The sequence below is a fragment of the Portunus trituberculatus genome, chromosome 46 (genome assembly GCF_017591435.1).
Source record: "Portunus trituberculatus isolate SZX2019 chromosome 46, ASM1759143v1, whole genome shotgun sequence".
Classification (NCBI taxonomy): Eukaryota; Metazoa; Arthropoda; class Malacostraca; order Decapoda; family Portunidae; genus Portunus; species Portunus trituberculatus.
Window position 1 is genome coordinate 4,634,919 of NC_059300.1, and position 13,037 is coordinate 4,647,955.

Sequence of the window (13,037 nt, forward strand, 5' to 3'; positions counted from 1 at the left end):
TCCTCCCCGCCAGTGTGTGTGTTCAAGTATTGGCCGATCTGCGTTATGCTCAGGGCCGAGGTTGTAGAGTGTAGACTATTTCTGCACCTGAATGACGCTTGAAAAAAATATGAAGTGAAACTGGCATCCGCCAGTAAGGTGTACTATATAAGCACAGACTCTCAAGGTCAGACAACACTTGACCGTTGACCTGGAAGAGAGCTGAGAGGTAAAGGTCCTTCTCGTTCAGTCATGTCACCAGTAGCCTCGCCCTCGGCGAGGCTCGCCGCAACCCGCACAAGGCTCGTTTTCCCTTACTCCATGTTCCTGTTGTTGCTGCTACTGACCCTATTGGTGCCGTCAGGATGCGTGGACCCAAGGGTGAGTGTGGCAGTAAGATGTGAACTTTACATTCACGAGACAGAGTAATGCCTGAGTACATGACGGGCCCCTCGTCTAGGCAGCACACTATTAGTGCAGTGCTACGAGAAAGGCTTTTTTTTATGCAAGAGTGAAGCTTGCCAGGGGTCACAAAATATTGAGAAAAAAGGCCCACTTAAACTGCAAGTTCCCTAAAAGATGAGGAAGGATTTAGGCTTGTGTCATGCTGATTAATGGTTTGCACTTGGCTATGTCTTCCTGTTTGCTTATTCTCTTTTGACTCATTTTATCTATCCTACGCCGGAAATTCAGAAAAGTAGCTTCAAAGCAAAAATATTGTTTTTGTTAAACCCTCACAATTTACTACTCTCGTCCTGAAGGGTGAAGAAGGGGCAACATCTGCAAATGACGAGGCAATAGACTCTGCTTCCGCCTCCACCACCACCACCACCACCACTATATTCAGCCCTGGTAAGTGTCACTTTAAGTATGCATTAGATTTTCATGTCTATCCTTCCGTGAGTGAACCATCAGCCTCTATGAGTTTACAGTGATGTAAATGACTCCCTCAACTTTCTCCATGAAAATATTTATTGTACTTAAGTTTTCCTGGAAGCATATGATAAGATCAGCGAATCCTGACGACAGATTATCAGGGAGGACCTCTGCGAAGGCTCCGATTAGCAGTGTTCTGTGACCCCGCCCTGCTCCACCACCTGGCCGACCGCTACCCGGCACACCCCCGCCAGGCACTCCACCGCTATGTCACAACCCTTGTTTACGCGGTGAGACACACTCTCTCTCTCTCTCTCTCTCTCTCTCTCTCTCTCTCTCTCTCTCTCTCTCTCTCTCTCTCACACACACACACACACACACACGTTAACATAAACTTGGTTGCATTTGTCAGCTGGAGGACGTGATGAGGCAAGGTGCCCCGTTGGAGGTGGAGTTGGTGCAGATGGTGGTGTGGGAGGACGAGGCGATTGTGCCTTTTCCTACTAGCGGTCTGACAGGCGGTACTTTGACAGCCTTTTGTAAATGGGTGAGTGCCGTGCGACCCCCCGTGAAGGACCTGTTGTACTGGCACCACGCCCTTCTCCTTACTGGGTAAGTGACTTATGGGGCAAGTCATTTTTCCTGTCAAATTTATAGCTATGGACAACATGATCGCCGTGTTGGTGCCGCTGCCTCACAACACTTCCTTCCTATCCCGGCGTTCAGGAAGGACCTGTTTGAGTCCAGCCCTTCCTCCCTCGGAGCGAGCTTCATTGAGGGTATGTGTCATTCGCGCGGCTCCTGCTCCGTGGTCGAGGCAGGAACCTTCAAGGCCGTGCACGTGGCGGCTCACGAACTTGCTCACGCCATGGGTGTCCCTCATGACGGGGAGGACGGTGCCGCCGCCTGCCGGGGAGAAGGTTTCATCATGGCACAAAGCCTCATACATGCTTTGTCTTGGTCCTCATGTTCCAAGGATGCCTTTGCTGCATTTTTAGAGTGAGTGGATTCTTAGACACACACACACACACACACACACACACACACACACACACACACACACACACACTTACACGGCCCGGTAGCTCAGTGGTTAGAGCGCTGGCTTCACAAGCCAGAGGACCGGGGTTCGATTCCCCGGCCGGGTGGAGATATTTGGGTGTGTCTCCTTTCACGTGTAGCCCCTGTTCACCTAGCAGTGAGTAGGTACGGGAGGAGTTGTGATCTTGTTGTCCCGGTGTGTGATGTGTGCCTGGTCTCAGACCTATCCGAAGATCGGAAATAATGAGCTCTGAGCTCGTTCCGTAGGGTAACGTCTGGCTGTCTCGTCAGAGACTGCAGCAGATCAAACAGTGAATTACACACACACACACACACACACACACACACACACACACACACACAGCCAGACTGGTTCTTGAGTAGTAGTAGTAGTAGTAGTAGTAGTAGTAGTAGTAGTAATACTATATACTATATTATAGTAGCAGTATTAATAGTAGTAAAAGGAGGAGGAGGAGAAAAAGATGTAGCGTGATAATGATTTTAATAATAACAATAATAATAATAATAATAATAATAATAATAATAATAATAATAATAATATACTAATAATAATAATAATAATCTTTATGGTGTGGTGCGGGGCTTCAGGCAGGACAACTGTTTGGAAAAGATAGACGGGCGGGAGGAAAGACTGACGCCGCGGGAGCTGGACCACACCGCCGGAGGTCCCCCAGGGAAGCGATTCACGGCAGACGACCAGTGTGCCATCGCCTTCGGTTCAGATTTCCGGGCGGTGGCGTCCACGACGGTGAGTGTCTTGCTTAAATCACTAGATACAACGGCAGTACTCCAGAGGGCTCGGGTTAGAATCCTTGCCAAACCTAGTTACCCAGTAGATGTAGTGTTCTCCCGCCAATCCTAGCGGTGCCATATAATCTAAGCTGTTGCGGCGCCTAATGGAATTCCATTTGCAGTACTAACATTTTCATATCCTCATTGTGAAATAGAAATATAACATGGTATTCTGCTAGTCTATTAAAGTCTTTATACCAGCTAATGTGAGGTGGTAGAAACACTATTGTTGCGTTACAGAGCGTGTGTGAGAACCTGAGTTGCACCAACGGTATGGTGACGAGAGGAGCGCATCCGGCACTAGCGGGCACCTCTTGCGGGAGGAACATGGAGTGTGTGGCTGGAACCTGCTCTCCGTCACCAAATCCAGGCACACCCGGTAGTCCGCCCAGCAGTCCACCACCCTCACAGCCACAGCCTCAACCTCAACCACAGCCACAGCCACAACCACAGCCACAGCCTCAGCCACAGCCTCAGCCACAGCCACAACCTCAACCACAGCCTCAACCACAGCCACAGCCACAGCCTCAACCACAGCCACAACCACAGCCACAGCCTCAGCCACCATTCCAGCCACACCCACAACCACCCTTCCCTCCACAACCACAACCACCCTTCCCTCCACAACCACAACCACCCTTCCAGCCACAACCGCCCTTTCAACCACAACCACCCTTTCAACCACAACCACCATTCCAACCACAACCACCATTCCAACCACAACCACAACCACCATTCCAACCACAACCACAACCACCATTCCAGCCACAACCACAACCACCATTCCAGCCACAACCACAACCACCATTCCAGCCACAACCACAACCACCATTCCAGCCACAACCACCATTCCAGCCACAACCACCATTCCAGCCACGACCACCCTTCCAGCCACAACCACAACCACCATTCCAGCCACAGCCACCTTTCCAGCCACCCTTTGGATCTTCTAAACCTGAAAACGAGTCTGTGTTCCCCCCGGCGACCATCCCCAATGAGGTAAGTGAATGAAGTGATTGTTTGCTGTCCAATTCTGTTTCATATCTCATTAGTCACCTCCATTACTAGCGACATTTCTGAATGCATGATCATACTTTCTCTCTACAGATCAGTGGAATACCAACGCCTCTCCGCTGCTTGCTCTTCCCAGCCTTCCTTCACCGATACATTGGCTGTGGTTCCTTTATCTCCACCGGTTCTGTAGTGGTCTCTTCGTCTGCCAGTAGTCCTCATGCGTTCCAGTTAACCCCGTTAGCCAGACTTGGGGCTTTGGAAACTATCTCGCCCTCAGAGGTAGATTTTGATTATAAGAGAAACAAGGATGTGCTAGTTAACTCCGGAGACGTGCCCGTAAAGGAAAAGTCACCACTAACTCCCCACAATTCCGTTAACTCGCCATTCTCCCATTCTGACAATCCTCTATTTTATCCCTCTTCTTCCATGACCCCGCAAACTCGCGTAACTTTTGCCACACCGTCTAACTTCACAGAAAAGAAAGGGAGAGCATACGAGTCAATAGGACGGGAGTGGCTAGCGGAGGAAAGTCAGGTCGAACCAACAAGAAGTGAAGGAAAACTCTTGTTGTCTGCCATTGACCATGGATTGGAAAGGAAGAATGTATTCTACCGAGAGCAAGAAGTGGTTGATGAAGAAAAATGGAAGGAAGAACTTTTCATTAATAAAACGAACGATATCATTAATCTTGAGACCGCAGAACAGATATTCACACAGAGTAGTGATAATAGCCAAGACATCTCAGAGATAGGTTCCATTGAGCACAACCAGAATGCTACCCTCTCGTCACACTCTGGGAATGATACGCACTTTGTTGGCGAGGAGGAGGATGCTGATAGGGTTACTGACAAGAGAAGGAAGATGAAAAACGAAGACGGAAGTGACGGTGACTGTGTGAATGCGACAAACAAGTGTGACAGTCATGCCGGTGGTAAAGACAATAACAGTATGACTGGCGTTGACCTAGGAGGCGAAGAATTACAGAGAGATATCGAAGAGGGTGACAGAGTTATAATATGGGATCTCCCGAAACTCAATGTGACGGGCATCGGTCTATACGTCCCCATGCCCCCAGAGTTTTTCCGTCAGTTGCTGGCTCCTGTGTATTCCGAGGGTCGCCTGTCTGCCCATCCCATCCCTCTCTTAGACAGGTGAGCTCTTGTCCTTGCTATACTTAGTCACTCCTCCCTCTGGTGGTGAAATCTTTGATAGAATGAAAGGGAAATAAAACACAATCACTCGTATATGATTTCTTGTAAACATTTCATTATTTTATGTATTTAATCATTATCATTGTTGCCGTTTTTTTTTTTTATCATTAGCAGCAGCATCTATTTAAAGTATATTGGCGAAGGAAGATCCCCTAAATGCCTGCAAGGCTAAGCATACTAGACATACAAAAAATCACTCATCTGTCTGGAAATTTTAAATCTAAACTTATTAATATCATTCGTTCATTTTCAAGATATAATTACTGCTTATTAACACACTCTGATCTTTCCTGATGTGTTGCGCTGCAGCTCAGTGGCGCTGCTTCGGGACGGTTCTGCACATCCACCTGTCCTCGCCCTCACCGCACCCTCCCACGCCCGCCGCAGCGTCGCCTCTCCCTGCAGCAGGTCGTGTGGCGGTGGCATTCGTACCATCTCTCAGGCAAGTCGGCTGAACCCTTTTACTGCTATGATCACCTTTCACTAACCTTCCTAACGTGCATTATAAGAAAAAAATCAGAAATAAAGGTTAATTTTGGTCTTTATGGTGCAGAAATAGCATTTTAAGAGGGCCTAGCACAAAAAGTGTCTCTAAAAACTTATATGATATTACAGAGGAAATTTGTCTGGCATTGATATAGGGTTAACCAGTGATTACCTTCCACTGACACTTATCAATAGTCACGGCGCTGCATGATCCCTTAACTGCCGCTTCATAGTATTAAAGAAAATAGATGAATTAATAAAACAAACTAAATAATTATCTGTTTTACGTACAGGTTTGCGTGGAAGTGGAGACTCCGGAGAAGCAAGTCGCGGAGGATAAGTGTCTGGGTTTACCAAACTACCACGCTCCCTTCAACCAGATCTGCAACACTTTCCCCTGCCGCCAGCCCAGGTAGATGCACAAATTCGCCCCCATTAGCAAATGTCAACTGGTTGCGTTTTGTGGGGCTGGATGGGGTGAGGTTGGGTGAGAGACCTGACCAAATAGGGGGAGTGTCGGTCAGATGAGATTGAGGTGAGGAGGTTAAGGCACGCTAGACTGGGGCAGGTCACACAGGAAACGAGGCAAGTAGGTAGGACTGCTATCATGTGGTACCTAGTTTCACAGTTGAGTGATTATAGTGTATCTTGTTCATAGGTGTGTGTGTGTGTGTGTGTGTGTGTGTGTGTGTGTGTGTGTGTGTGTGTGTGTGTGTGCACACACACACACACACACACACACACACACACACACACACACATATATATATATATATATATATATATATATATATATATATATATATATATATATATATATATATATATATATATATATATATATATATATATATATATATATATATATATATATATATATATATATATATATATATATATATATATATATATATATATATATATATATATATATATATATATATATATTATATTTTTTTATTTATTCATATATTATTTTTTATTTTTTTTTTTTTACTAACAAAATCTATCTTCCAACAGAAAACGATATGTAGTGACGTCAGTAGTTTCGCAAAGTGCTTCAGATTTAGAGTCAATTGGTTACGTAGTTTGAAGTTATTTTACTCATAGGTTGATGATTGAATATATATATATATATATATATATATATATATATATATATATATATATATATATATATATATATATATATATATATATATATATATATATATATATATATATATATATAGAGAGAGAGAGAGAGTATCAACTTTAGAAAACCTATGTAATACCATGTAAATGAAAAAAAAAAAAGTGATAGTTGTACTTACCCAAGACTCTATTGCCTACTATGGCGCAGGTGGGTGGCAGGGTCGTGGAGTACTTGCTCGGCTTGGTGTGGCGCAGGGTTACAGTACCGCCTTGTGGGTTGCATAGAGCCACTACTAGAAGATGCTGCTCCCTACCTCGCTTGGGCCCTCTTCGTGAAGCCCACTGAGTGTCCCAGCGAGCAGCCCCTCAGTGTGCGGGTGTGTGAGGGCCCCTGCCAGCCTGGTGAGTCCTGCGTTGTGCGTAGGTGCCATGACAGCCATAACAGGTCAGCCATAAGCTTCTCTACGGTAGTCGGTAGATTTCCCGAGCAACTGCCTTGAAGTGCCTTCGTCATATGTTTACGGATAGGGTAGTAGAAGAATTATGTTAAGCTACGGTGAGTATAATCATTAAACATATTATTTATAAACAAAGTTTTGTCACTATAACTATTTTAAAGTGTATTAAGTCATTATTAGTAAATAGAGTATGACAGGGAAAAAAAAAAAAAGCTCGTTAGAGGTTGTTCACACCATGAAACATTGTTTGAAAGCATTGTTTGCAAACAGTGTGTCCAAAAAGTGTTTCCAAACATGTTCCCAACCTACTGGCAAACTGTTTCCAAACATTTTTCACATGTATTTGTTTACCATCCAGAATGGAGGGAAAACATTGTGTGTGTGTTACTAATTCACCACGGTCGCTTGCTTGTCATTCAGCTAGCCTTCCCCATTACGGAGCGAGAGCTCAGCAGACCTCATAGACCCATCTTCGGGTAGGACTGAGAGTACACTACACACCACTCACATGAACAGCGAGGCCACAACCCACTCGAGTTATATCCCGCACTTACTTGCTTTTAGGTGAACAGGGACTACACACATTTGAGAGGCTTGCCCATTTGCCTTGCCGTGTCCAGGACTCGAACCCGGGCCTTCTCGGTTGTAAGCTGAGTGTAGTAACCACTACACTACGTTTGTGTAATTCACCTCGATCGTCTGCTGGTCACCCAGCAACCACTACACTACGTTTGTGTGTGTGTGTATTTACCTAGTTGTATTTACCTAGTTGTAGTTTTACAGGGCCTGGGCTTTATGCTCGTGTGGCCCCGTCTCCATATCTACACATATCCAATCTTACTTTAAAAGTATGCACACTCGTTGCAGACACTACTTCTTCATTTAAACTGTTCCACGTCTCAATACATCTTTGCGGGAAACTATATTATTTAACATCTCTCAGACATCTTCCTTTTCTCAGCTTTTTACTATGCGATCTTGTGCTTCGGATGTCATATTCTTCTCTCAGGATCAGTTTCTCATTATCCACTGGGTCCATTCCGTTGATCAATTTAAAAACTTGTATCAGGTTTCCTCTCTCCCTTCTTTGTTCCAGGATTGGTAGATCCATAGCCTTTAGTCTCTCCTCATATGTCATCCCTTCAAATTCTGGAACCATTCTTGTAGCCATTTTTTGTAGTCTCTCCAATTTCCTTATGTGTTTCTTTTTATGAGGGGTCCACACTACTGCATACTTTAAAAGTATGCACACTCGTTGCAGACACTACTTCTTCATTTAAACTGTTCCACGTCTCAATACATCTTTGCGGGAAACTATATTATTTAACATCTCTCAGACATCTTCCTTTTCTCAGCTTTTTACTATGCGATCTTGTGCTTCGGATGTCATATTCTTCTCTCAGGATCAGTTTCTCATTATCCACTGGGTCCATTCCGTTGATCAATTTAAAAACTTGTATCAGGTCTCCTCTCTCCTTCTTTGTTCCAGGGTTGGTAGATCCATAGCCTTTAGTCTCTCCTCATATGTCATCCCTTCAAATTCTGGAACCATTCTTGTAGCCATTTTTTGTAGTCTCTCCAATTTCCTTATGTGTTTCTTTTTATGAGGGGTCCACACTACTCCTGCATATTCCAATCTGGGTCTTATTATAGTACTTATCAATTTCTTCATCATTTCTTTGTCCATGTAGTGAAATGCTACTCCAATATTCCTTAGCAAATTATATGTTTCTCTAAAAATTCTATCAATATGGCTTACTGGTTGATTGTTTTCTTCCATCGTCACTCCTAAGTCCTTTTCCTTTTTACTTTCTCCAGTTCTACTCCATCTCCCATCTTATAGATTCCCACAGGTCGTCTTTCACTCTTTCCCATTTCCATGACATGGCTTTTGTTCACATTGAATTCCATTTCCCACTTTTTACTCCATTCCCAGATCTTATTTAGGTCTTCTTGCAGTATTTCACAATCCTCTTTTGCTTTATAACTCTGCACAGTTTCGTATCATCTGCAAACAGATTTATGTAGCTGTTCACTCCTTCTGGCATGTCGTTAATATAAATGAGGAAAAGTATTGGTGCCAATACTGACCCTGTGGCACTCCGCTTTCTACTGCTCTCCACTTGGACTTCATATCTTTAACTACCGTCCTTATTTCTCTCCCCCTCAAATAATTTTCTATCCATCTCAATGTGCTTCCTTTTAAGCCACCCTTCTCCTCTAACTTCCATAGTAATCTTGCATGTGGCACTTTGTCAAACGCCTTTTTTAAATCCAAATAAATACAGTCAACCCATCCCTCTCTCTCTTGTACTCTATCAACTATTCTAGAATAGAAACTCAGTAGTGTGTGTGTGTGTGTGTGTGTGTGTGTGTGTGTGTGTGTGTGTGTGTGTGTGTGTGTGTTTACCTAGTTGTGTATTTACCAAGTTGTGAGATACAGGAAAAGAGCCACACTAGTCTTGTGCTGTCCTGCTTCCCGATCTGTTTTTATCCAGATTTTCCTTAAACTTATGTATCGTCTTTGCACACACCGTTTCATCATCAAGTTTGTTCCATGCTGCTACACTTCTCAGTGACTTCTGTGAAGAAATCTGTATCAATTTCTTTGTCTCCTGCAATGATTTATTTTCAATTTTCTTCCATGGCTTCTGGTACAACTATCAAGTTTCACGAGATCATCTCTTTCCAGCTATTCTCTATCCCTTCCGATATCCTTTATAGTTCTATCAAATCACCTTTTTTATTTTTTTATTTATAGATTTGGTGACTACACTAATGCTGCATACTCCAAATGCGAACATATTCTTGTTATCAGCATTTTTATCATATATTCATCAATGTATGTAAATGCTGTTTTGATATTTCTAAGTATAGTTTCCCTATGATCTTGTTAATATGCTTATCAAACAGCATTTTGTTTGAAATGATTACTCACAAATAATTTTCTTCTATCCTTTTATCAATTTCTTCATTTCCCAACTAATAAGATCCTTTTGGTCTTTTAGCACCCTTTCCAAACCCCATCTCACTGCATTTCTTACCATTAAACTTCATGTTCCATTTCATTGACCATTTATATATGATTTCAAATAAGTCTTGATTTAGTGCATTATAGTCCTCCAGATTTAAAACTTTCCTCATGATTTTTGCATCAGCAAAGAGACTCATGTAGCTGCTTACTCCTTCCATCATGCCATTAACATATATCGCAAACATTATTGGTGCTAAAACTGAATCTTGTGGGGCTCCACTTATTACCTGTCAATTTTTATTTTTACCTCTGATATGACTGTCTCCATCTCTTTGCCCGTCAAAAAGTCAGTCATCCATTTTAATGTTAATCCTCTCAATTCTCCTATACTTTCCAATTTCCATTTTAACCTTTTCTATGATACCTTATCAAAAACTTTTTTCAAGAGCCAAGTATATGTAATCAGCCTGTCCATCTCTCTCATTCACTGTGTCTGATACTCTTGAGTAAAAATTTTTTAAATTAGTTGTACAAAGTGTTTCCCCGTTACCACTTTGTTGTTTTCCAGACATTTCACCCACCTGTTCTTGATTATCCTTTTGCAAATTTTTACTACTACACAGGTTGATAATTCAATGGGTCTTTCTTATTCCTGGCCTTGAAGATTGGGATAATATCTACCCGTTTCCAGTCTCTGGATAATGTTCCTTCCAACAAGGTGGTGCTGACAATATTGTGGATCACCTTGGCTAGCTGTGAGCTGCATTCCTTTAGTATCCAGTTTGATACCCCATCAAGTCCTATTGCTTTTCTCACTTCCAGTTTATCTAAATTATTCTGTAGTTCTCTACTGTTGTTTCAACACTTTTCAGACCTATCCTATTTTCCATAATTATATTATCCTTTTTTCTTTGAAATAATTTTCTTTTGTGAACATGAAATGGAAGTATTTATTGAACACTTCTCTTGTGGGTCTTCAACTGTTTCTCTTTTGACTTTTACTGTGCTGATGTCTTCTTTGTTCTTCATCTTACTGTTGATATATCTGAAGAACAGTTTGGGTTGATCTTTACATTTGTTCACATTGTTTTTTTTTTCAACTCTACAAATTTCAACATTAGCATTCCTTTTAGTTATATATGTGGCCCACAGGTCAGGTCTCCTATTTTTCCTCCAGTTATTCCATGCTTTCTCTCTCTCTGTGTGGCTGCAGCATATCTCTTATTGTACCACTCTGTGATGAATGTGTTCTGCGAAGATCTCTTGCTACTCCATTGTTGTATGTGTCCAGGAAGGTGGCCCAACTTCAGTGTCACCCACATCAATAACTCCCTTCCAGTCCACTCCTGGAAAAGCTCTTGAGCTGTTCAAAGTTTTCCTTGCTTAAATTTAGCCACTCACCAAAGTCTTCATTATTTTTGTTATTGAGAATTGCATCAGTACATGATCACTTTTTTCTTATTGGGGTTTTATAATTCAAATCCTTGATAATTGCATATTCTTTAATAAAGATTAGATCAAGTCCTGATGATAATTAATTTGCTCTGAATTTTTTGTGTTCTTTAACCCATTGTGTAAATATATTCTCAGTGGCCAGTTCAAGTAATTAGTTTTCCCATCACTCACTTTTTTCAGTGGTCCATTTTCCTAAGAAACCTCCTTACAGTAAAAGTCTCCCATTACTAGTGTACATCCTCACTTCCTCCAGTTGAATTAGATAGAATTGCCTTTCTGCTCTCCACTTTCTTTGTGTATTCTTCCTCACCCAAAGAGTTGTTTTTTGCTGGAACATAGGCTGCTGTAATATTTAGGCATCTTCCCAGGTTCCTTTTTTATTTTACTTCAAGTACTGCTGCCTCCCTTCTTATTATGTAGTGGACTCCACTGTTAACTTTCCACACTCCACCTTGCTTGTGTTCCCTATTTCTCATCACCCTCCAGCTTAGTTTTAACAATTCCTAAAATATCAGATTTTTCTTCTCGTAAATAATAATTCAATTCAAACCTAGCTGACATTAAACCATTTATGTTTGCGAAAGCATTTTTTTTTTTTTTTTTTTTTTTTTTTTTACTTATTCCCTCTGCAGCCTCCTCTCTCATGTACCACTTCCTCAATCTCAAGTCCATGACCCTCCAATAGAATCTCTTTTTCTCCACCTCTGATATGAGTGTATTTACCTGATTGTATTTACCTTGTCATATTGTACAGGGTTCGAGCGAGGCTCATAGTGTCCTATTTCCATGTCTCCATTTATCCAATTATTCTTTAAAGTTATGTACATTATGTGTTGTAACAACATCACTCAATGCATTCCACTTTTCCACCATTCTATGTGGAAAACTGTATTTTCCAATATCTTTCACATACTGCCTCATCCTAATCTTTGTTACATGTCCTCTTGTCCTTCTAGCTGTTTCTGTCACCAGCACCAGGCCTTCCTTGTCTATTTTTTCAATGCCATTTACTATTTTATACATTGTTATTAGGTCTTCTCGCTCTCAACCGTGTCTCTCGAGTGAGCTGCTAACCACATCCCAAATTTGGCTTCACTAATTGTTTTCTACGGCTACTTGTCATGGTAGAACCAAGTTAACAGGGAGCTTTAAAATGATTTAAGGATAGGGATGATATATGGAGGAACTGCTATGTGCAGACCAACTAGTTTTTTGCAGCTTTGATTAGGTTCTTGTAAGCATTCAAATTACTTAATGGATACTTTGTTTACCTAGTGGACTGCAGCCTTCCTGCCAACACACTGCACTTAGCCTGCACCAGCCACCTGCCGGACCCACCTCTAGAGCAGGACCACCTTAGTGACTATGCAGTTAACTTAACCTTTGAAAGCTCAGGTTAGAATGTAAATAGAAATCAATGCACAGCACTTTTCTTAGAAGTAAAATGCTCTTTTTGAAGTTGATTCTCTCTCTCTCTCTCTCTCTCTCTCTCTCTCTCTCTCTCTCTCTCTCTCTCTCTCTCTCTCTCTCTCTCTCTCTCTCTCTCTCTCTCTCTCTTGCATAGTAGTATTCTTATTATATCTCAGTTCTGTATCA

General features: G+C 42.1%; 1 protein-coding gene across 1 annotated transcript in view; it reads left to right on the top strand.

Moving 5' to 3' along the window:
- Positions 1 to 3,521: 3,521 nt before the first annotated feature.
- LOC123519829 overlaps positions 3,522 to 13,037 on the top strand; it is a 24,340-nt gene continuing 14,824 nt past the window's right edge. Inside the window, exons 1-6 of the mRNA XM_045281356.1 lie at positions 3,522 to 3,708; positions 3,817 to 4,874; positions 5,244 to 5,376; positions 5,714 to 5,832; positions 6,763 to 6,956; positions 12,717 to 12,836. Coding sequence (XP_045137291.1) covers positions 4,150 to 4,874; positions 5,244 to 5,376; positions 5,714 to 5,832; positions 6,763 to 6,956; positions 12,717 to 12,836 — 1,291 coding nt within the window. The 5' untranslated portion in view covers positions 3,522 to 3,708; positions 3,817 to 4,149. The remainder of the gene's footprint in view (positions 3,709 to 3,816; positions 4,875 to 5,243; positions 5,377 to 5,713; positions 5,833 to 6,762; positions 6,957 to 12,716; positions 12,837 to 13,037) is intronic.